The sequence below is a fragment of the Rana temporaria genome, chromosome 3 (assembly GCF_905171775.1).
Source record: "Rana temporaria chromosome 3, aRanTem1.1, whole genome shotgun sequence".
In the NCBI taxonomy this organism is placed as follows: Eukaryota; Metazoa; Chordata; class Amphibia; order Anura; family Ranidae; genus Rana; species Rana temporaria.
Genome location: NC_053491.1, coordinates 170,496,379 through 170,522,044, shown reverse-complemented (window position 1 = coordinate 170,522,044; position 25,666 = coordinate 170,496,379). Strand labels below are relative to the sequence as shown.

At 36.2% G+C, this 25,666-nt stretch overlaps 1 protein-coding gene across 2 annotated transcripts in view; it reads right to left on the bottom strand.

The window, feature by feature from the left end:
- Positions 1-4,513: 4,513 nt before the first annotated feature.
- The window catches only part of PPP1R3A (protein phosphatase 1 regulatory subunit 3A), a 73,877-nt gene continuing 52,724 nt past the window's right edge, over positions 4,514-25,666 (bottom strand). Inside the window, exons 2-5 of one of the 2 annotated variants that reach the window (XM_040343804.1) lie at positions 23,367-23,419; positions 23,156-23,274; positions 6,661-7,054; positions 4,514-6,570 (exon numbers count right to left, since the gene is read on the bottom strand). In XM_040343804.1, coding sequence (XP_040199738.1) covers positions 4,898-6,570; positions 6,661-7,054; positions 23,156-23,274; positions 23,367-23,419 — 2,239 coding nt within the window. In that variant the 3' untranslated portion in view covers positions 4,514-4,897. Of the gene's footprint in view, positions 7,055-23,155; positions 23,275-23,366; positions 23,420-25,666 lie in introns of both variants that reach the window. The other variant, XM_040343803.1, reaches the window with a different exon arrangement.

The following is a 25,666-nucleotide window of genomic DNA, read 5'->3' as shown; positions in this document are numbered from 1 at the left end:
AAACGCTACTTTTACCGAAGGTGCGCTCCAGTCTCATACTTTATTCTGAGCATGCGCAGGTTTCTTAGCATACACACAAACGTGTTTCTCGTCGAAAACCAGCCCGACGAGGAATACGATGAGGAAATTGATACTATCATCGAGGAAAAAGAGAACTTGACAGTTTCCTCGATGAAAAACATACACACGACCGTTTTCCTCGGCAAAAAAGCTCTGCCACCAAGTTTCTTGATGGATTCTGTCGAGGAAAACGGTCGTGTGTACGAGGCCTTAGATGAAGATCAGATCACATTTAATGACCAATTGTGCTGAAATCCATATCATTCCAAAAGGGTTCACATACTTTTTATTGCAACTATATATATATATATATATATATATATATATATATATATATATATATATATATATATATATATGTGTGTGTGTGTGTGTGAATACCATAGTTTGTAGACTGTGTAACTTTCACACAGACTAAATAATATACATTAAATTGGGTTACCAAATTATCCAAGAAATGTAACAGAATACATTATGGACTAAATTTATGAAGAATGATTATTTATTTGCAAAATTTTATAACAGAAACTAGGAAAAAACATTTTTTTTTCCAAACCTTTCCGTATTTTTAATTTATATAGCAAAAAAAAAAAAAAAAAAACAGTGGAGATTAAATTCCACCGAAAGAAAGCTCTCAAAAAATGATAAAAATGTTACTTGGGTACAGTGCTGCATGCCTGAGTAATTGTTGTTCAAAGTGTGAAAAACAATGTGAAGTGCTTAAAACTGAAAAGTGGCCTGGGCTGGAAGGGGGGGAAAGTGTAGGTCTTGCGGTGGTTAACCTACCACTGCTGGTCAACTTTTTCAGAGGTATTTCTAGAACATTGCACTTTTATTTTAAGCATAACAAAGGAGCTACCTAAGTGTCTAAGTTCTGTCTAAGCTCTCTTCCCTAAATATGCTCACAAAACTGCCCTGCCGATGGTCACTTTTCCCCTGAGATGATACACTTGAAGTGTCCCTGAGATTATACACTTGAATTTCTAGTGTAGCAAAAACGGTGTTACTACATTTTAGCATATTCTATTTATTCATGTATGTATTGTCCTACTGCTGGACATTTTTCTTTTACCAAACCATGCCAGGATATAACTTGTTTAAAAAACTGCATATATGGAGATACAGCAGAGGGTCGCAGTGTACCTGGGATGAGGGTTTGAAGTGTTTTTTTTTTTCAAAGGATACAATAAGGTTCTGCGAAAAACATAAAAACATAATAAAAACATAATATCCCAATTTTTTTTAAAAGTCCACAATTAATTAAAGAATATAGCTAAAGTGTTGACAATTGAAGATCTCACTATCAATTATGTCATAGTAAAATGTAAAAAACGAATGAAGTGTAAATAAAGTGATAAGTAATGGCGCCAGAGAATTGGGAGAAAATTATAAAAAATTAGTGAAGCCTCCCCCCTTAAAAGTGGATAGACCAGTCCAAAACCGCGGATAAGTATAAATGAAAAGGTATGGCTCTATCTCATATTAAACGTTCATCTTTAAAAATCTGTGGTAAATTCATAAACAACAAACAAGAAATAACAAACAAGTAAATAATTATATATATATATATATATATATATATATATATATATATATATTAAAAAAACTATTGAAATTCATTAATTTTTTTTTCACAAAAAGGAAAAAAGTCCAGTCTCAGCAAAAAAAGTAAAAACCTTCAAAAGGTGCTCCACCACAATTTGTGCATAAACAATGCAAGCTCCCCAGTACCTTGAATAAAAAAGTCTGATCAATAGATTGGATTTCTCTCAGTCGGTAGTGTGGATGGAAGTAATCCTTATAACTATAATGAGAATCAAGCAATGTAGCTCAGGGAAAGCATAAGAAAATCATAGCTCAAATAAGTTTAGTACCAATAAAAACAAGCAGACATATGAAGCAATGTGAACTTACATTAGGTTATGCTATAAGTTAGCCCTGACATATACAGCTTGAGATAGATGTGTATACTGTTCTATCAGCCACGGCATGCGTTTCATAACAAACGGGTTAGGAACTAGCAAATATGCATATGACCAAATCCGTATTTACTGGTTCCTAACCCGTTTGTTTTTAAACTGATTATTTTTATATAATAATTTATTGTTTGTTATTTCTTGTTTGTTGTTTTCGAATTTGGCACAAATTTTGAAAGATGAAGAGATAGCACCATACCTTTTCATTTATATTTATCCACAATTATGTCATAGTTGTTACAGGCAGATAATTGGCCCTTAAAATAATTTTTGGGTGTACAGTAGATGAATTTTTGGGTGTACAGTAGATGAATATAGGTAGGGCACACACGAGAATGTACTCCGGCATTGTAAGTCAAAGAACTCATGCATAGGTTATTAAAGTAAACATAATTACAGTCATTAAAATCTCATATAAACTTTGACATGATAATATCATTCATAAATTCTTTTTTTTTAAATCACCAGCTTTCATAAAATAACAGCTGGTGATATGATATAAAGTTCCTTATTTGGGCACTTTGTGTATGTGGTGACAATGCTCTGCCTTTGTCTCCCAGAATCTCCTGCATGTAAATCACCATGTGACATAGCCAGCAAGAATTAGGGAATATGCCCTATGAAAAAACACATGCAGCCTTTTACCGCTGTAGTGAACCCATGGAAGCAGTAAACCTTAACCTCATTCCTAATTCTGGTCAGTGGCAACTGTACTATTTTAGAGTTCTCATTCCTTCCTGTCAAAGATAAAATGGACACCAGGACAAGTAGAGAGGGAATTTCCCCAGCAGGGACACATACAGTAATTACAATTTCCACACTCTATCCAAAAGTAAAATAAATATGTTGGGGTAATCAAATGATCATGCGATCATGTTTTTATATGAATGTAAAATGAATGAAAGTTCTGTCACAAGAATTCCAGGCAAATTTTATTTTCCAAAAAAAATACAGCAATGCATGTTAGTCTTTGCTGCAATATCATTTACCATTTTGTATGTCATAAAATACCAGAAAGTAAGCCAAATGACAACAAAAATTGTCAATAACTTCAAACATACCTTGCATCATACGTCTTCTGATATATATTTTGAGTAACAAACTGATTCTGATTAGTTAATATTTTTATTATGACACACATTACAATATTGTTTTACACAAACCTCCTGAACAAATAAGTAACGAGTGATAAAACATTTGAAAATCACAGAGACTTTGAACATCTTACAGATTAGTAAAATCCTTCAAATTCAACCTGGTTCTTTTTCCATTTAGCAACATAGTAATGCAAATGTCTAAAATGTAAAACTAGAATATCATGTCGGTGCAATGTAATAAAAAACAAAAACTGTTAGCTTAGAAATGTGACTTAATTTAAAAAATGTCACTCCCCTGGACCCTTGGTTTAAGATTCCGGGTGTGCCCTCTGACCTTTAATACTACCACCGTTAGTGAATTATCTTGTCTGTTAAGTTTGATTTATCTCATCTTCTGTAGTGCAATAGTAGTCTTCAACTAGTTATAGTCTCTATGGACAGAGACATTGATAGAACAGAAGCCTGACTCACAGAAAGCACCGAAAGTAAATAAGGTAAGTGTAGCAAAAGAGGATCACAGATCGGGTCCCTTGATTTTTGGGATCTGGGAGCAGTTAGCTACTGTCACAGTAATGCCTGTAGATGCACCACTGACTCATAATATTGACATTTTAAGTAATTAGCAATGCTATTCTGAATTAGACGATTACTTGTTATGCATACAATGTTGTATAAATCTAGAAGACTATACATTACCTTGATATTATACACTGTTAGGCGGGAAAGACAGAAAGCTGATTACTTTTCACAATGTCACAAAACACTTGAAATACAAATAATGCCAACTTTGTACTGAAACATTCATTACAAAACAAATTATTTATTTATGAACTATGGTTCTCATTCCTGCCTTAAAGTAACCCAAATGTAAAGGTAACAATTACAGTACATAGGCTTCTTAAGATGTGTATAATAAACTGTTTTAGACTATACAGATAATATTAAAGTGTTACTAAACCCACAGCAGTAAAATCAGTCTGTATATGATGTAAAGAATGCTTGTTATACTTACTGTGGAACCTAATGGGTTAATCCTCTGCATTGTGTAAAAAAGCTATTTTATCCTGTCTTTTCTCCCCCCCCCCTCACTTATTCTACAATCACCAAACCATCTCCCAACAGAACAGAGGCTAGGGGGCAAGCTGCACATGCTCAGTTTAGTGTGTATTGCTAGAGATTTTTTTTTCTTGGGAGAGTGCATGTGATCAGCACAGGGCCAATTAGCACTGTCCAGACAGAGGGTCAGGGGTCCTGCAGCCTTAAAGGATAGTCATAGCACAATGAAAACTCTTCCAACCAGCTTTAACCAGACACTGATAGACATCACAAGACTGCTATAACTGCTGATGAGAAAGGTATTTAGCTGTTTATATTTACTAAAACGATTGCATTTCCAGGTTCTGTGTACTGTGGGAGACCAGACATGGTGAATGCAGGGTTTAGTAACACTTTAATTCAAATTCTTGTGCTCTGGAGAGGAAATTCAGAATTACAGTTGGTTTACATTTAAGACAGGAACGAGACTCAATGTACTAAACAAAGATCTCCTTGAAAACATTAAAATACTTTTGAAACATTTGTATCAGAATTTGACTGATGTGTTCAAACACTCTGCAACTCCTAAAATACCTTTTCATTATGGTCCTTTCTCAAATACTGGTTCTTATCTAAAAGTTGAAAATCTCTTAGGAACCTCTGCCAAGGCCAACTCATTCCTTAGCAATACATGCCTGTTGTTAATGTTAGCATTTACAGCAGCTACTGTTACTCCTTTCTTACAATAGTTTTTCCTCTGTCTCCTTCCCAGTACAACCAGTACAGTGAAAAAAGATAGAGGGCAAAACATACCAAGAAATCATAATGATACATTAGACCAGCAAAAACCACAAACATTATAAAACACAAGACCTTGGAACTTGCATGGCTAATATTCAGGTGCTCTGTGGTCTCTGTATCTGTTGTAATTTCTTGGTCAGCATGCATTTCATCAGCAGTAAAAGGATGATAATAATACTGATGGGTGTCCTCTGGTTTCTCTTGTTCTTCTGTATCTGTGCACTGACTTTCCCCTTCATCATCAGGCTCACTAATAAGAATAGATGGCCCCATAAAGCTCTGCTCTGGACTATCTTGCTCATCATTCAGATCTTCTTCTTCTTCCTCTTCTTCTTCAGTAATTACTTTCAACTGTAGGTCTACATATTCTACAGCCTTCTTACCATTAGTTTCCTTAGTGAAGTCTTCCCACAATCGTAAGTCTTTTTCCTCCCTCAGTTCTGTAAAGCTCTTGTTTGGCTGAGTAACAGGATTTTGATCTGCATGATGTATATCACTTTCATCAAGTGCATCATTTAACTTATTCTCAAAATCATATTTACCTAGTTCTTTCGGGATATATTCTGTGCTTTCATGAACTAAACCTTCTTCAGAAAATGTTCTCAGATTACTTGTATCTACTCTTTCACCTTCAATATCATCAATCCCTTCTCTGTCACAAGGTACAGGCATTGGTTTACTGGTATGATCTACATCTTCTCTTTTTACTTTAGACTTTGCACTAATGTCTGTTAGCTGTACTATACCACCACTGTCACACAGATCTATATATGACCTTTTTCTGTCATCTCTACCTTGAGAACATGTTTCACTTTGACCTTTTTCTTCTGTAATCTTTGCAATGATGACCTTGTTTCCCGGTGTCACTTCACTTGGAAATGTTCCCAGACTTTCATTCCAGGCATGTAATGTGCCAAGGGTCACATTTTCAGCTGTACTGCATGCTATAGTAGGAGGCAGTGATTCTGATTTTGTTTCTGTACCATCAGAAATTGTTCTGTCTTTTTGATCTGTAACTATTCCTTTATCTTCATATGAGGGATATGCAATATCATACGATTCATCATTATCTGATAAAACCACGTTTCTATTATACATGACACTTTTTTTATCAGTTTCCTGATCAGCATGGCTAGAATCAGGATTCTGTGTTGTAACATAGTATTCTTTGGATATCTTTAAAGGCACACTTTGAAAGCCAAAAAGATCTGTGTCTTCAGGGGTAACATGCTTCTTTTCATCTAATAGTTCACTCATGTCATCTGTGGTTTTCAAATCTTTGTGAAAGCCAGTAATGACATTTTTGCTTTGACTTGTTTGTTCACCTATGTTCCCCACCTTGTGTTCTCTAAAGGAGTAAGTATCAGCAGGAGAAGTAAGACTTAAAGCTGACTGGTTTGACTCTACATGTCCTGTTTCAAGGTCAACACTGCTGGAAGGTTCATATTGACATGACAAATCCTGATAGTCATCCAAATGTGAAAAAGTTATTGGATATTGTCTTCCAAAACCTTCAGAGAGGACATCATTATCTTCTTGTCTGTTTTCCGTTTCAGTTTTTATGTTTTCACTATGTTCATACTGCATTTCTTCAGTATTATCTGTTGAAAGATATGTCATGTGAACTGGATTTTCACTATAACTTGGATTTGCATTATGATCTAAAATCTCTGTTACTTCCACATTCTCACCTTGTAAAAAAGTTGGAGCTGCTGATGATTCTAGGCAAATGTCCCTTGTGGTTTCCTTTATTGATTCAGCTTGATGAAATGCAGTTTCTTCTATTTTGTATGGATATTCTTGTGATAATGCCTCTGCAGAATGGTGGCTGGTGTTTGGTGTGGTGGGAAAATCCTCAACTTCCAATGAAGGGGTGGGCTCAGACACTGGGGGATGTTCCTCTTTGTTATCATATGATTGGGATTCCTGAGAATAACAGTCTTGTGCGTCAGAATCATCACTGGTATAATATTTCATTTCATCATTGTTTTCCTTCTCTGTTTGTAAATTAAGCCTGTCAAAATTCTCAATGCTTTGCTGTTCTTCAGAAGACGTGATTCTGGCTTTCATGAGACGTTGACTTAACTGGAATAAAAACAGTAAAATATTTTAAAACTATGCCATTTTTTTTAGATTGTAGCAATTAAGGAGATACAAAGTTAAATGTGTGTTGTGCATTCAAAAACTGCATTTCCAATAGATAGATGCAATGTTGTTTCTATATTTTCAAGCAGTTAGAGGACATCGTTTCAGACTAGAAATGCAATGATTATTTCTTCTCAACGCATATCTTTTTGCATATGCAAGTATTCAGTTACCTATGCATAACAAGCATGTTAATTTGTGTCACCCTTCATCATACTTATTAACAACCCTACAATCAAACATTTCAATACATACCAGGCACTTTGATTATTGCCCTTGGAACAAATAAGAGGAGTGTAGCTGCAGAGGGTTGTGCCAATTTCATGAACTTAATAACTGAGGAAATTGAATGCACCTTGCTTATTACTAAGATTATAGCACTATTGCAAATGAGTATATATCTAATGCTATGTTTGTGAGTAAGAAAAAGTATGAAGTATGTTACACATGCATGAAAATGACACAAATTCCTTCAAATGCTTTTATGATTAATGACATGTTATACCATTTCACAGTTTAAGTCAGAAGTGGACCCTTTTTAAAAACTGTACTGGTAAAAACATAGGGAGATTCACATTTCTCTTAATGCACATGCGTTCATTCTCTGGAACTGGAACTATGGGGTTAATTTACTATAACTGGAGAATACAAAATCTGGTACAGCTCTGCATAGAAACCAATCAGCTTCCAGTTTTTTTTTTTTGTCAAATCTTAATTGAACAAGCTGAAGTTAGACGCTGATTGGCTACCATGCACAGCTGCACCAGATTTTGCACTCTCCAGTATTAGTAAAACAACCCCTATGATTTCAGATTTTACCTTTGCAACAGGCAGCACAGTGGCTAAGTGGTTAGCACTTTCCCTGCAGCACTACCCAACCAGAGCACCACCTGCCTGGAATTTGCATGTTCTCCCTGTGCCTATGAGGGTTTCCTCCCACAATCCAAAGACATGCTGGTAGATTAGTTGGCTCCTGTCTAAATTGACCCTAGTATGAGTATGTATGAATGTGAGTCAGGGACCTTAGATTGTAAGCTCCTTAACCCTCCTGGCGGTATCCCCGAGCGTGACTCGGGGTTGATTTTTTCTACCAAAATCGGTAACCCCGAGTCACGCTCGGGGTAGATATGCAGAGCCTGCAGCGTGCGCTGGCTTACCTTCTCCTGGATCCAGCGATGTCACCACGCTGTGTGAGCGAGCGGGACCTCGCTCGATTCACACAGCGTCCTCCTGTGCCACCGATCTCCGCTCCCTGCGACGTTACGACGCACGGGAGCGGAGATCGGCGCCAAATTCAAAAAAGTAAACAAACACTTTACATACAGTATACTGTAATCTTATAGATTACAGTACTGTATGTAAAAAAAACACACCCCCCTTGTCCCTAGTGGTCTGCCCAGTGTCCTACATGTCATTTTATATAATAAAAACCTTTCTTTCTGCCTGAAAACTGTAGATTGTCCATAGCAACCAAAAGTGTCTTTTTATGTCAAAAATGGTTTTAGATCAGCTAGAAAACAGCGATAATAAATTATAATCACTTGCAGAATTGTGCGATAGCGATTTGCGGGGAAATTCGTCATAAAAAAAAAAAATAATGACAGCAACAATTCTGCAACTGAGCAAATTTCAGTGATTTTGAGTTGATTACATTATTGAATAATTTTTATTTTTATTATATTATTACTTGCTATAATTATTTATAATTATTTATTATATTATAATTTAAAATTTTGTTTTTAAAAAAATGTCATACCTGGGATGCCTATTAGATTCTTGTTTGGTCAGATTTAAGTGAGTTATTCCTAAAAATTACAGGCCTACAGTATAAAACACCAAATTTTCTTGCAAATAATTGTACCGCTTTCAGCATGTTTTTTCAGAAAGAATCATACCGCCAGGGAGGTTAAGTGCAGGGACTGATGTGGATGTACAAGGTTTGTGTAAACTGCTGCGTTAATTGACGGCACTATATAAGTACTTGTTATAAAATAAATATAATGATATAAGGACAAGAATCCCACTATAATTAAAGGATACCTATAGTGAAAGTAGTCCTGCTCTCCTTCTGAAAATGCTATTCTAGAAGTCTTCAATACTTTATGGTCACTGACCGAGAACAAGTATGTAAGTACTCATTTCACTTTGACTTTACTAGCTGCATTTTCATTTGTAGACATTGGACACTTGGGATGTGTTAAAAAACAAATAGGTGGAGCAGTTTTTTTTATAGCAACTAGAATTTTTGTTGCATTTATTAAATAAAGCTAACTATGTTGGGTAGATTTTCCACGTTATGCTTAGCTTAGTTTGATAAAGAATTTGTAAATCAACCCAATTAGACCCAATCACTTGAACAAACACATTGTGATTTGGGTCCACTATTATGAATAATTAAAATGACAGCGATTGACTATATTTGCATCTTTTTATCCAGTATTAGTTAGTATCAGTACATTACATACAAATAAAGGGCATCAGGCACCAGGAGTGAAAATGCTGAACCCATGAAGATTTACCTCATGCTAACAACTGTCCATTTGTGTAAGTGTGACTTTCATTATAATTCTGAGAAAATGAAAAACATGGTTATTGGTGTAAGCCAATCACTGATATGTCAAAGATAATGCAAATATCCTAGATATGAATATAATCAATCCAGTCAAGCAGAAGTGTTAGTAATGTTGGAAAATGTAACCAAAATCATAATTAAAATTGGTGATCTTTTATTCTGTCCCTCCAGTAGGCACAATAGGCTTTGCCGAACCGCCGGCAAAGCGCCGCTGCAGCGGGCGGTTTTATCCCTTTTTCGGCCCCTAGCAGGGGTTAAAAGCAGCCCACTAGCAGCCGAATAGCGCTGCAAAAACTACGGTAAAGCCCCTCTAAAAATAGCAGCGCTTTACTACCGACGCCTCAATGTGAAAGTAGTCTAATGCCACGTACACACGATCGGGATTTTGCCCGGCCAAATCAGATTGGAATTCCGACGGAATTCCATTGGAAAACATAGAACATGTTCTATATCTAAACTCTGATGGAATTCATCAGAATTTCCAATGAAAAAATTTAGATGGGGCTACACACGATCGGGAAATCCGATGGAAAAAGTCCATCGGACTTTTTCCATTGGAATTTCCGATCGAGTGTATGGGGCAATAATGTTACAGAACTTTTCCATACTAGTTTGTTAAGGTGAATTCCAGGCCAAAAGCAATATACAGTATTGCTATGCACATACTGTATAAGTCTCCAAATGGGGTTACAATATAGATATAATTTATATATATATATATATATATATATATATATATATATATATATATATATATATCTTGCAACAAATCTCTTTAATTAAAGCCAAAATTCAGGCAACACTAATGAATTGTGTGGCATGTGTGAGAAACACAGGGTTATGTAATTATATTGGGTCACATGCTCAGGACTTTATCCTGTGAATGGAGGAGGTGTGAAATAACATATCAATCTCCCCCCTCCAATTACAGAACACCTTGCATTCTGTGAAAATAATCAAATACTTTTTCTCAATAGATGAGGAACCAAGTGAGCAAACTTCTATGCTATGATCAATGTACAGTATTCCATCTGGAACTGTGAGTTTCAGCACAAGATATTTGACACTTACTATACTCTAATAGGTGAACGAAAGTAAAAGTTTTTCAGAACACTGCAATCTCCATGTATGGCACACACCTCATTACAGCTAATTTTGTTTCACAGTGCACATGTCCAAATACTGTTTTTGACTATGTTTAGGTTTAAGTAAGCAGACTTGCTGCAAGATATATAAAACTAATTTCTATCAATACCGTAGCTTGTTTGAAGATTTATGAGTGCAAGCAATTCAAAGTTGCTTCTTTAGTTTTAAATGTAAGAAATAATATGGTGCTGTAAGAAATCTAGAAGATATGTTTACAGTTAAACATTTATTACAAGGTGTATACATGACACTTTGTTTGAAAAGCATGCTTGGCTTTCTTATAAGAAAACCCAGCACTACCTTACCTATGCTTTTTGACATATCATGTTAAGCAATGCTCAAGATGTTGTCCTCTTTGTTAACAGAGGAGGAAATGTGTGTGTCCTACCTGTGACTCTCCTGACTCTTTCAGATCTCTGTTTAGCATGACAGCTATTGCCTTGGAACTTGCCTAAAATCTAAACTTGCTTTAGTTTCATCTGTAGTCTGAAAATGGGAAGTATGAAATGTTTATATGTAAACACTATAGATGCACTTAAAACTGTGTGTATAAAGAATTGGTAAAATTAGCATATGGTAACATATTTTAGAAACAGCATAAGCATTATTTTCCACATTGATAAGGCCACATCAAGATTTAACCATTAAATAAGCCTTGATGTTTATTGTACATGGGGAAAACATAATTAACAACAAATGGTCAAAGCATTGTATAAATAAAAATTAAATTAAACAGGATTCCTGGATTCCAAGACATCTTTTTTTTTTAAATGATATAAGGGTGCAGGAATCATGCATTGTTGATGTTATTATCACACAGCCTCCACTAAAGCAGTACAGGAACACTTGCCAACCAGTATTTGAGTACACCTCTCAGTAATGTTGTGCTGATCTATGCCTTCACCAAAGCCACACTACTTCTCATTTTTATTCATTATTATCTTCAATACATCAGTAGTGTATGGCAGTATATCCCTACAGCAGCTTTAGTTAAGCATTGATAGACACTTACTGATTTACAATACTTGTTGTCACTGATTTGATCTCTTTATTCCCTGTAACACGCAGGAAATAAGTCCCTACACAAGAGTATAGCACAGTTCCCTGTGTAGGTATGATTTCCAGTGTGGGCGGCATGCCAATAGGATTAATGGCACCCCGTCTGGGGGTCCAGCATTTCACTGTGCGGGTGGTTGCAGCTGTGGCAATTTGTGAGGGTCCCGCAGCGGCACCACCTGCACAGGTGCAAACCTATCCTTAATAAAGCACTTTATCTATCCCATGAAAAAAAAAACAATCCCTTTTCTTTCCCATAAAAAAACCTCTCCTTTGCCCCAGTTGCGTTATACCTTCTGATAAAATTGTTGGGAAAAAATATATATAGTCATGTGAAGAAGTAAGTAAACCCCAATACAGACATACCCCACTTTTAAGTACACAATGGGACCAGAGCATGTATGTAAAACGAAAATGTACTTAAAGTGAAACAATACCCTTTTTCACTTCTAGGGTGTAGTGGGGGGGGGGTCAGGAGCTGTAGTGGGGGTGTCAGGAGCTGTAGTGGGGGTGTCAGGGGCACACTGGAACAGGGCGGGGTATGCTCTCGGAGCTTCAGCTCCTTCTACTGTAGCTGCAAAATGTCTGTAAAGTACTTGTAAGGCACTTTACATACACTCGCAGGTATGTCCTTACTCGCGAGTGTATGTAAAGTGAGTGTACTTAAAGCGGGGTATGCCTGTATCACTTTAAATGATAATGATAATCACGTGTTCCACAGTTATCAAGAATTAGAACATCTTCAGGGAATATGTAGGTGGAACTTTTTTATTTAAACCTCAGATATCTAGGGTCTGGTGTTTGCTGTTGACATGTGTTGTCATGCCCAGACCAAAAGAGCTCTCTAAGGACCTTGAAAAGAAGGTTGTGGATGTCTACTAATCTAGAAAGGGAATTGAATAGATAAACAGATTATTTTAAGTCATTAATTTTGTAAATAAAATAATCTGAAAGTGGCATAAATGTTAAACTACTCTCGATTTGTCCATGTCTGGTTGGCTACATTTTTACTACATGTGTTGTGAATTGTGAAAATGTATTTTCTCCACTTTGCTTATGCTTATATATACAGAAATGGGCATGGCTTGCTTTAAAATGTTTTTACTGCTTGTTCAAAATATTTAAATAATTTAGTGTTCATGATCTGGCAGAGGATTTAGTAAAAAGTATGTGTGCATGCATAGTTAATGCATGAAAAATACATAGTAAAAACATAAAACACACATCTAAAACGTATCACAAATGCCTTTTAACTCCAGAAAATACGTATTCTCATCTGGATGTGTTCTAGATCCAATAGGTTGGAATATGTAAGAACTTAGTAGAGTTAATTTATTAAAGGAGTGGAGTCAGTTAAATTTGCATAGTGTATGGTAGTAAATAAGGTACATTTGTGCTCACTGTGAATATCTATAGAATGTAGGGGGGTAAAATTAAGTACATAATTAGGTAACTGGCATGAACATAGCTTCCTCTTATTTCAATTTTGTGAACAGTCTATCTAGCATAGGGTGGTAAGCTGAATTTAGTAAGGGAGTTGAGAATCTTCACTCTATAAATTTGCATATGTGCTGACCTACACAATACACCTACACAATATCAAATTATTTGCATATTAAATAAATAAAAATTAATTATCTTTTTACACAATTTGATAATTTATGTGGATCTACAGTCAGTTTACTGCAAAGATTCTCAACTCTATTAGTAAATCAGGGTCAATGTGTGAATTACAGCAATATTTTTTGTTAACTCAAACAGATTAAAGTGTTGATTTGGCAAGCTGGCAACAGAGAACATTTAATAAATTTGCTTTTCTTTATCAATGTAAAAAAACATAGATAATAAAAAAACTTACTAGTAACTACTTCAATATCACTGTACTCATAAACCTGTTAAAATGGCAATATATATATATATATATATATATATATATATATATATATATATATATATATATATATATATATATATATATATATATATATATATATATATATATATATATATATATATATATATATATATATATATATATATAATGTGCACTGTTGAAAAAATAAATAAAGGAACACTTTGAAAACACATCAGATCTCAATGGGAAAAAATATCATGCTGGATATATATACTGATATGGACTGGATAATGTGTTAGGAATGAAAAGATGCCACGTGGTTTGATGGAAATGAAAATTATCAACCTACAGAGGGCTGACATCCCACTAAAAAAAGTAAAAAAAATGATCTAGCAGGCTAGTCCATTTTGCTGAAATTCTGCTGAAATTTCATTGCAGCAAATCAAAATGGTACTATGGCCCCCACATGCTTGTATGGAATGTCTGGGCATGCTCCTAATGAGAGGACGGATGGTGTCCTAGGGTATTTCTTTCCATATCTGGACCAGGGCATCACTGAGCTCCTGACAGACTGAGATGCAACCTGGTGATGTTCTATTGTATTTAGGTCAGGCGAGCTTTGGGCCATTCAATGGTATCAATTCCTTCATCCTCCAGGAACTGGCTGCATGCTCTCGCCACATAAGGCCGGCCATTGTCATGCACCAGGAGGAACCCAGGACCCACTGCACCAGCGTAAGGTCTGACAATGGTTCCAAGGATTTCATTCTGATACGTAATGGCAGGCAGGGTGTCATTGTCTAGCCTGTAGAGGTCAGTGCATCCCTTCATGCACTGACCATAGAATATACCTCCTAGACCATCACTGACCCACCATCAAACTGGTCATGCTGAATTATGTTACAGGCAGCATAATGTTCTCCACACTTCTCCAGACCCTTTCACATCTGTCACATGTGCTCAGGGTAAACCTGCTCTCATCTGTGAAAAGCACAGGGCGTCAGTGGCGGACCTGCCAATTCTGGTGTTTAGTGGCAACTGACAATCAAGCTCCATGGTGACGGGCAGTGAGCACAGGGCCCACTAGAGGATGTCGGGCCCTCAGGCCACCCTCGTACATTTTGTTTCAGAAGTCAGAGACATTCACACCAGTGGCCTGCTGGAGGTCATTTTGGAGGGCTCTGTAGGTGCTCATCCTGTTCCTCCTTGCACAAAAGAGCAGATACCGGTCCTGCTGATGGGTTAAGGACATTTTACAGCCCTGTCCAGCTCTTCTAGAGTAACTGCCTGTCTCCTGGAATCTCCTCCATGCTCTTGAGAGTGTGCTGGGAGACACAGCAAACCTTCTGACAATGACACGTATTGATGTGCCATCATTGAAGAGTTGCCTGTGGAAACTATATATGGCCCAGGTATCACCTCATGCTACCAGTTGTTACACTGACCATAGCCAAATTCAAAACTAGTGAAAAACAGTCGGAAAACATGAGTAGGAAAAAAAGGTCAGTGGCCTCCACCTGGAAAAACATTCCTGTTTTGGAGGTTGTCTCATTGTTGCCGATCTAGTGCACATGTTGTTAAATTCATTTGCACCAAAGCAGCTGAAACTGATTAACAACCCCCTCTGCTACTTAACTGACTAGATCAATATCCCAGGAGTTTAATTAACTCGATGCTATACTCTGATAAAGAGGGTTCCTTTAATTTTTTGGAGCAGTATATATATATAAATATATACATATATATATTATACTAATGCTATATAAAGTTATTTTACTTAGTTGTTCAGCACATTCCTTTGTGCTGAAAATGCCCCCCTCGGCTTATACTCGAGTCATCTTTTTGCGCCTGATCTGGACTTTGGGGACCCGGTACCAAACTTGGCACACATATACTCTTCCTCTACAAGTGTGCAAAGTTTATTGTCTGGGTGACCTATGGCCGGGGAGCACCGATTTTTCAAAGCCGGGTACCCCTTACATAGACTCCAATGTTAAACAGTAATTTCTCCAGTGAATTTGGGGACCCGTTACCGGAAGTTTGTAGGTCCCCTGGACCCGGAACTTGGCACACATATAGCCCCATTTCTCCTCTATAAGTGTGCAAAGTTTATTGTCTGGGATGACCTGTGGCTGGGGAGCACAGATATTTCAAAACCTGGCACCCCTTCCATAGACTCCTATGTTAAATGTCAGTCTAGTCATGGACACAGTGAGGCATGGGCACAGTGAGGCATGGGCACAGTGAGGCATGGGCACAGTGAAGCATGCACATGGACACAGTGAGGCAAAGTGAGGCACAGTGAGGCATGCAGATGCAGATGGACACCCTAGACTTATACTCGAGTCAATTTTTTCCCAATTTTTTTGTGGTAAAATTAGGTGCCACGGCTTATATTCGGGTCGGCTTATACTCGAGTATATACGGTATATTTATTGCATTTTTACTTTACATTTCAATAAAGATAATGATTTTAAGTAATGACTTGCAGAGTCATTACTGACTGCTGATTTTTTTAAAACTCAACTCTTCTAACATAATTGTTGTTTACAGGCATACACCACTTTTCAGTACACAATGGGGTCTATTTACTATCGCTGGACAGTGCAAAATCTGGCTCACTTCTGCATAGAAACCAATGAGCTTCTAACCCCAGCTTGTTCAATTAAGCCTGGTAATAAAACCTGGAAGCTCATTGGTTTCTATGCAGAAGTGAACCTGATTTTGCACTTTCCAGTGATAGTAAATAAACCCCATTGTGTACTTAAAAGTGGGGTATACATGTAATTTTTTAAAAAAGTGACTTTCTGTTAAAGTGGACATAAACACAAATACTTTTTCAGAATGGGGTCCCTCTGGATCTGACTGGCCAACGATTCAATGTCTCTTCTTGAAGGATAAAATTGTTACTTTTAATGTGGTCACAGTAAATGTGACCAGGGGACCAAAAATACAGTTTTGAATTTAGGTTCACTTTATTAAAGTCATATGTGGACAGATTTTTAAACAAAGATTTTAATTTATGATCTAGTACATAGTGAGACGATTTATACACTGTACTTCTTACATAGAAATGGGAGCCATCTTTATATCTTTATACAGGATTTTAAGATCTAGATATGTGTCATGTTTGATATAGGGGATTATATCCCCTTGTATCCCTAGCCCCTAGTAGATGTTATGCTCATTTATGACATTTCTGTGAATGTATTTAGTTAGGACCAAAATTCTTCTTTCTGCTCTTTCATTATCTAAATAAATCTGTTTTCCTGTGCCAGTGATTGTAGCTTGGGTTATTTGACATATATGGGAGTACCTCCATTATATATTTTCCAAACACATACTGTACATCATGAATTTACTGCCTTCACCAATATAGGTCATAATGTGTGAAAATTCACAGTTCTAGTGCATTGATAGCTATTTAGGTTTAGATTTCTCCTGAGAGCCTTAACATATTAGTAACTAACAAGTACCATTCCAAAATAAAATGCTGACCAAATTATTTCCAGCCTTTGTAAGCTTGTGATTAGCAGTAGAGTGTGTTCTTAAGTTTGCTATTTGGAATATCCCAAATTAACTATGCAAGAATATGTAAATACACATTTAAATTTAACCACATTGCAAAACAGTATTATATAAAGTGGTTTACTAGTATTTATAATAATGCCAATATTACATAGATTTCACATTCCCAGCAAATGCTCAATAGCATGCAATATAATGGTATCATCCTTCAGTATGTGAAATTGTTAGTGAAAGCTCAGAATTATGTCATGTGTTCAGAAATGATCCCGCAAAACATTGGCTTTCATGCAGCATTTAAAATATCCATAATTTGACAAGCAGGATTCTTGTTCAGATCCTTGCCACTTCCTCTGTGTTTAGGTCTTCATTCCCCCAGCTGTTGCCTGCTTTTGTAGAATGTGTTGTGAAATATGCCTATTTTCCCACATGCTGTTTTTAAACATAGATTATGATAGAACACATGTCATGGCCTTGAGACCCTTCTAACCCAGTGACTGTGCTATTACTTGACAGCTCCTGTATTCTAGGGTAGAATTAAAAGAAATGCTTAATTTTCTTTTTTGTTCTTTATTTCCTTTAAGAGCTTGAAACACAACATTACATATTCAACATAATGCTGGAAGAAGGCCCTTTTTGATATTAGCTGGAGTTTGAAAAAAATATATATGCCAACACAGCATGCAGAAAATGAAAAGTCTGCTGAACAATAAGATACAACATACTGGTGTTTCATTCCTAATATATCATTTAAAAGTGTATACGCCTGACCCTACCCCTTAGGAATTTCAAATATATGATTTCTCTAGACAGGCACATGTAAGAGCATCATTAAATGTAAGTACATATAATGTAAGGGCAGATATTGTTGTCTGTGTTGTTTCAAGTGGAAACATACTGGATAATGGAAAGTATTTTCTCACAAATAAAATACGTATGGCTATTTTTAACTATTGTAAGTTTGGAGATGTTTAGAAACTCTAATTTTAAATATTTTCAAATTGTTCTCTACAGCAATCTATGTTGGAATTTGTTTTAAACTGCTAAAGTAAGAGCTGGTTTACACTGCGGCGGCACGACTTTGGGGGCGACTCTGCAAGTCGTCCTGAAGCCGACTTCAGAGGCGATTAGCAAAATTACTTCTGTATAGAAGTCAATGGAAATCGCCCCGAGCCGCCCCGGAAGTCGTACAAGAACCTTTTTTCTTGCGTCGCTCCTATTAGAACGGTTCTATTGCATAGAATGGGAAGCGACTCATCAGGCGGTGTGAACCGGCTCTCAATGTATGTGTGTAGAATATTTTTATATTTACACTAATCATATGTTTTAAATAGCCAACACTAAAAACTTGTCCACATAATTTGGGTTATGTTGTGAGTGTGATTACACATTATACAATATATTGAAACTTTGTCCCCTTATGCGTACTGTATATTTACTATTTATACTGTTGTTCTCTAAAGCTTAAAATAATGCTGTTTAGAAATATATTCTGTCATCCAGTTCATTTTAATTTTCTGTATGGAAGTAGCTCATTTTGACATTCCAGTGGAAATTCTACAGTCATTTTTGTCTTTTCCTCATATGTCAGAACCATCATTTTCTATCTCAACTTTATGCATATGTAGGAATTTCAGCTTTAGACTTCTCAATATATGTTGACTGTTTTATTTTATGAGTTTATGGAGCAATGGAAATTGTTATTTTCCCAGTTAATGTTAATTTTCGGTATGGAAGTAGTTCATTTTGTCATTCCAATGGAAATTCTACAGTCATTTCTGTCTTTTCCTCATATGTCAGACAGAACCATCATTTCTATCTCAACTTTATGCATATGTAGTGTATATTGATAGCTTCTATCAAATCAATTAAAAAAGGCACAATGTCCCCATACTTCAGTATGCAATTTTTATGTGGAAGCCCACTACAACTTATCCAGCTAGCGTGTTTTCTGGAACTCTCAGCGAACTATAAATAGCAAACTATCACTCAAAGAAAAGTGAGAGTGTTAATGTATCTGCAAATTCTGTTTTAATGACCTTCTGCCAACTAGTACTCAAATGCATTGAGCTTTTCAGGGATGCCAACTGTCAGGATTTAACAGTGAAATGCCTGTGTTTTTTTATATTCATAACTGACATTTGCATGATCTCAGTAATTATATGCAAATCTTACAATTTCTTCTTTTTCTAACATAAGGTTCATGCTACTTGTCAACTGCTCAGCTGTCTTGTGAGCTAATGCCTGTGGGTTTCAACCATGCCGGATGGCTGTATTTCAAGGTCTTATACCGCTCCATTGTTTAAGTCATTAAAGTGTTGGAAATACAAATCTAAGTTACAAATATCTAAAGAATCTACCTTTGGAAAATCAACCAAGATGGTCAAATTGTATTTTATTATTTTATCTGAGCCATTTACTATGTTCTGTTAGGTACTGATAACTTTCATAGTGATCTGATAGATGTGATTGCCATTCATATTAACTGTAATTCTTGCATTCTATAAGTATTTTAGTGTAATTTTATGACAATGTTACATTTCACATTTTTACTGTCCCAAAATAACCACCAGATATTGTGTATGTAGTACAGTTAACAGTCAGTATTCGTAAAGGGGTACAATCTACACATTACAATAGCAAGCAAGCAAGACAAACTTTGGACTAAACAAAAACATGTACTTTGTTGTTTGATTTGAAACAAGATACTGTATGATTAAAAAAAGTAATTATTTGTGTCTATTTTTAAATCTAAATTTCATGTTATAAGTCGCTCGATATGCATTAAAACAAGGGCCAAAACCCTTTGGCATATAATTAATGCTTATATTTTTTACTTAAGCTTAAAACGTTACAATTTTTCTTGCTAACTCGAAAACTTTAACATGATTAATTTTGTGGGGCTTTTTGTAACTCAACACTCTTTTTCTTCAACTTCCCATCACAAAACTCCAGAAAACACACCCCTATTTACTCAAGCTCAAACCAGTCAGATAACTTACACAGAATCAAGGCATAGCGTGGGCCTATACTGGACAAGCTCCAATTCTCTGTACTATTTCTGCAGTTTGTTCTGTATGGAAGTTACGGTACTCAAAGGGATACTATGTGAAAAGTTTCATCTCAAAATTATGCAACACATGGCATTATGTATAGTAAGCAAGTGGCATCTGCTACAATGAAAATCTTCTCCCTTGTTCCCCATCTCAAGTACTGCCCAGTTCTCTGTAAGTCACCCTTTTCGCACATATTTTAAATGTTTATATTGATTTTATTTGTTCTTCAGATGCCACTGCCCGATATAACATACATTTAAAACAGTCACCTGTTTTCTCAATACAGACCTTTCCAATGATTAACTGTTCATTATAGCTTACAAAACTGAAAATAAAATATCTTAATATCCAATGTCCTATGGAAATTTGGAAATAAAGCTTCTCCTTTGCATGACTGAATGTTTGATTTGGACATTGATTCATTACAGATTGTACTGTGCTTTATATGACAATATCTGCAGTCTAAAAACAATTGGGTAAGTGGCACAGTGTAAAATAAGAGGTTTACATTTCCATGGCAAAGGGTGGACAGTGTGTTGAACATTTGCTCTCTTTTATCACGTGTGTGTGTTCTGGATAGTGCATCCCTTGCTAAGTACTGTATTTTCTCCCATGGCTGCATTGTCACTGCACTGAAAATCAGTAATGTAGAGTCCTGGCTCAGAAGTTTCAGATAGCAGGGACAGCCATAGCTTTATATAAAAGTAACATTTAGCACACCACCCACTGGAATGGTAAGGGTTACATTTCCTCTTTTATGGGGTACCACTGACTTTATTTTTTAGACTGAAGAGCACTGCAAGTAAATCTGCCCCACTTAATTAAGCCAGTTCATTTTATATTAAAGAAAGGATATTTTGGTCCAACTTTTCAGTATCTCTGGCAGATAATAATAAACCCATTCAATGGTACATCTTTCACCAAACATATGTAATCCTGATCCATCTGCCCCTAATAGATCAGTTATCCTATAAAAAAATGTCTGCAATGTCATCTACCTGATGCAGACTTTGTGCACTTGGTATGGCCTTGCCCTCTACCTTGTAACTTTTGGCCTCAGATGACAACCATATTATCAGCTCTGATTTCCTTGCCCATACCTTACAAATCTGTTTGGCATTTAGATGAGGAATTTGTAATCCACTATACATGGTTATTTTGGAAGGAGCCTATTAATGACATGCTAGACAATCACTTTAAGATAGATGTAATCGACCCCTCTACTTTACAGCAATAGATAAACTTGGTTAACCGAATACGTCCTTAAGAAAAAAAATATATATTACCAGAAATTGTCAAGATATATTTAAAAAGGTGTTGGACTTCTGTAGAAACCCAGTCTTAACTTCACATATTTGCAAGACACTTCAGCATTTAAATGATAAAAGGCGAGATAATAGTTGTGTTATTGTTCTGCCTTTTATTGTTTTATTGCTGCACAGACACTGTATTTCTTCTGTGCTGTTATTTTGTCTTGAAAAAAACTATATTAGAAGGGTAACTCTTGTTCTCTCATGCCTAAATGCATCTCAGATGCCTTTGCCTTTACGAATAGAGTTTACGAGTTTATTGAAAAGGAAATATCTTTAAGCTTTAAAACCTAGAGATATTACTTTACCTAATAATTCCAGACAATGTAAGGTGATAAAAAATATGTATTATTTAAATATGTATCTTCACATTACAGTATGTAGTAAATCCAATACCAGTTTACAGTGGTACATGGGTGTAAGGGCAAGGATGGAAGAAGGAAAGAGCAGGGATGGAAGAAAGAAGAAGGCATTGTTCGGTAAGGATCCCACCTCAACATTTTAGGTGACATATTCTTTTCATTTGTTGTATCTTCTTTATTATTCCTCCATATTTCTTAGGTACTTTTTAAAGACATTTTTAATATTGATAGCTTTCTCTTGTTTTGTAAGCCTTGTTATGATTGTCCTTTAAATTCTGCTCCTAGTTGATACTTCCTTTCAGCCCCAAATTTCTGCCTTGTGACCTTCTATCCCTGTTACCTCTTCGTAGACGCACGTTTTGTTATGCACAAAAGATATTGTCTTAGATTTACAGTACACACAGTATTGTCTCAGATAAAAACTTGAACTAAGTGGATGTATGATTCAGTGTTGGGATACCATTACTGTAGCCCCTTTCTGGCTGCAAATACAGGGGCTCCTGGATCAATTTTCTATGAACCTTGCAGAGAGAAGCAATTTAAGCCATGATTACATTGTGCTGGTTACTCTTTGCTGCATGACTGTGAGAGTGGGAGGACATAACCTGAACTATAATCACCTTGTATATGCTCTGTTATTTAAACCTGTGATAAAAGCTCTTTCTAGTGTGCTTCTTTCAGCTATCAGAATAGGCAAATTTTATTACATGTTAGTTTCCCTTTAACATTTGCAGAGATACAGAAACATAGCAAAATAGAGTGAACATAAATGGTAATTTAGAGAGATGAACAAAAATTTGAACTGAACCAAAAAAAAATAAAAACCCACAATTATTCCCAATGTGAATAAAAATATAAAGCGAACAATAGAGTAATTTCCTATTAGGCAGGATAAATAGCAAGAATATATTTAAAATTGCATATTGTAGCCCACACAACAAAACCAATGCTTTGTGAAGATAAAAAAAGAACCCAAGTGTACAAAATGAAATAACAATTGAATATCTTTCTAAAGAAGAATGGAATGAAATAAAAAACACAGTATTTTTACCATTTTAAAATCATGTGTATATGAAAGAAAAGTTAATCACTCTAATTTGTTGCAATTAAAACTTTAACATTTAAATGTCCAATATTACCCTCTAAAAAAAAGACTTACAAACACTTCTGGATCACTATCTTCCTCGTTCTTTTCTTCTCTTTTATCTTCCTTTTCCTCATCATGGTTGCCTTCAGTAAATTCATCATGAGAACAAATTATTCTGGGGATATGTTGTTCTGAAAAAAATATGCACATTAGTAAGTGTTTAAAGTTAGAAAATACACAACTGTGAACAAATCATGGAAGCTCAGAATGATATATACTATACCTGTTAACACAGTCTGTTCTTCTGCAAATTCATCCATATCCTCATCTTCTTTACTAAAATAAAAATAATTAAAACCTCATAAGTAAAGTGCCTTTGACTTATGAACTATGTTGGCAACACTATGGTAAAATTTCCATCCATTATGTTCTATATCAGTGGTTCTCAACCTGGTGGCCGGCACACCCTCGGGGGTCGAATGATGATTTGCCAGGGGTCACCAAATCCTGGGCTGTTCCTGAAGCCTGCACCATTCTCCCAGCCTTCTTGTGGCTGCCCAGCAGGGCTGTCTCTGGAGCCAGTGGCTGCCCAGCTGGGCTGTTTTGGAGCCCACAGCTGCCCACTCAGCCTCTTCGCAGTCGCCTATTTAGTTCACGGCATGGTTGGGGGACAGAGACTAGATGTCAGCTGACTGGTGAGGATTGTGAGGTGGGAGGGGCTGGAGGAGACCCTATCTCCTGATTTCAGCATATATGTCACTGCTACGAGACACCACAAAGTCGGAGACACAGTGAGTAACACTACCTGTGATTAGAGTTGCCATTAAAAGTCCCCACTACAGTTCTCAGATCAGCAGATGACCTTGTTTAAAAACACCTAAGTTGGCTGATCAGAACTCCCCCCCCCCATCATTGCCACTCATCCCAACTCCTCGCCAGCACTGCAACTCATCCCACCAAGGAGTAAAATAAGGAATAAAAATAGAGAATACATGGAAGGGAGAGAAAAAGAGGAGGAGGATAAAAGAAAAAAGGAGAGAAAGAATAAGAGAAAAAACAAGAAAGACTGCTAGAGAGAGGGGTGGGGGAAAAAACAATAAATTAGGATAACAAGAGATAAAAGGGAAAGAAAGGAGAACAAAGAGAAAGAATAGTACATCCTAAAATGTACCATATGAGGTTTTAATACTGTACGAGCGAAGGGGACTCAGGGAGCGCTAAATTTCTGTCGGTTGGGGCGCAAATTACTTGCCTTGGGTGCTGACAACACACACTACGATTTTTTTTTTTTACTGTTAGGGGTCCCCACAACTTGGGAAATTTTATCAAGGGGTCACGGCACTAAAAGGTTGAGAACCACTGTTCTATATTAAAACACACACTTATAGGTCAGTTGATTAATTTGTGCTCTCTCTCTCTCTCACACACACAACCTGGTTACCAGCATATTAGCGCTAAACTCGCACAAGCTTTAAAACTGTATCTTGGGTATGGAAGGCCTAGGCTTCTACAAGTATTAATCTGTATCTGCATTGCGCATTGCAAATTTCATCTACAGTGCAATAACTTTCCTTTCTGTGTACCAGATGTTATTAGTCTGCTTGGGCCACTTTATACCTAATTTACCAACAAGAACGCTATGTAATGACAATACAAATTTTAAAACTCTACAAAATGCATTTGAATATCGCATATAAGGTAATCCTGTTACAATACTAGGGTTTATGTATGCAGCTATAGTTAGTCCATTTTATCTGTGAATTAGTTGTATTATTTTGCACATTTTTCAACATGAATTCTTATTTTGGATAAGATTAGCACCTTGAAGACCAGTCAGTCATGCTACAAAAATGTTTTCAGATGCCATGTAATCCATACCCTCCTAACTCTTAAAAAATGATTGCTCAAGTTGAAGGAGCATTTTTTTTTTATGTATGTGGCAAAACATGAAAGAATGGAACTTATTGTTAAACTAAATGAAACAATAAATGGTCCGTAGCTAGTTATGCACATAAGGCTTACAGTAACAAGTATTCCTTCAAACAATGTAACAAATATGGCCTAGTGGGTTTAATGCAGTGGTTCTCAACCCTGTCCTCAAGTACCCCCAATAGGCCATGTTTGCAGGTATTCCTTTATCTTGCACAGGTGCTTTAAAGCAGAGTCAATGGCTTGGTATTTTGGACAGCTATTTTATCTAAGAGAAATTCCCAAAACACGGCCTGTTGAGGGTACTTGAGGAGAGGGTTGAGAACCACTGTTTTAAAGGACACACACATATTGGTTGCACCAATAATTAAAATAACTCCAGGAGGCAATAAAATTATAGTAGACCATGCAGGCAATCATTATTCCTTTTGGGATTATGGGGTAGAAAAATAGCTGTGTGATAGAAATCTTTCCCCTATGCCAGCCCGGCTTTAGGTAGCTTCTAACCTGATAAACTGTTGTGACCTTTAAATATAAATCCATAAATGTTGTTGAACTCACTTTTAGATAAATAAAAATATGAAAATATAGTCACCCTTTAATGGCCATTAACATCAATAGGGTTGATTTATTAAAGGAGTAAAGACTGTTCAC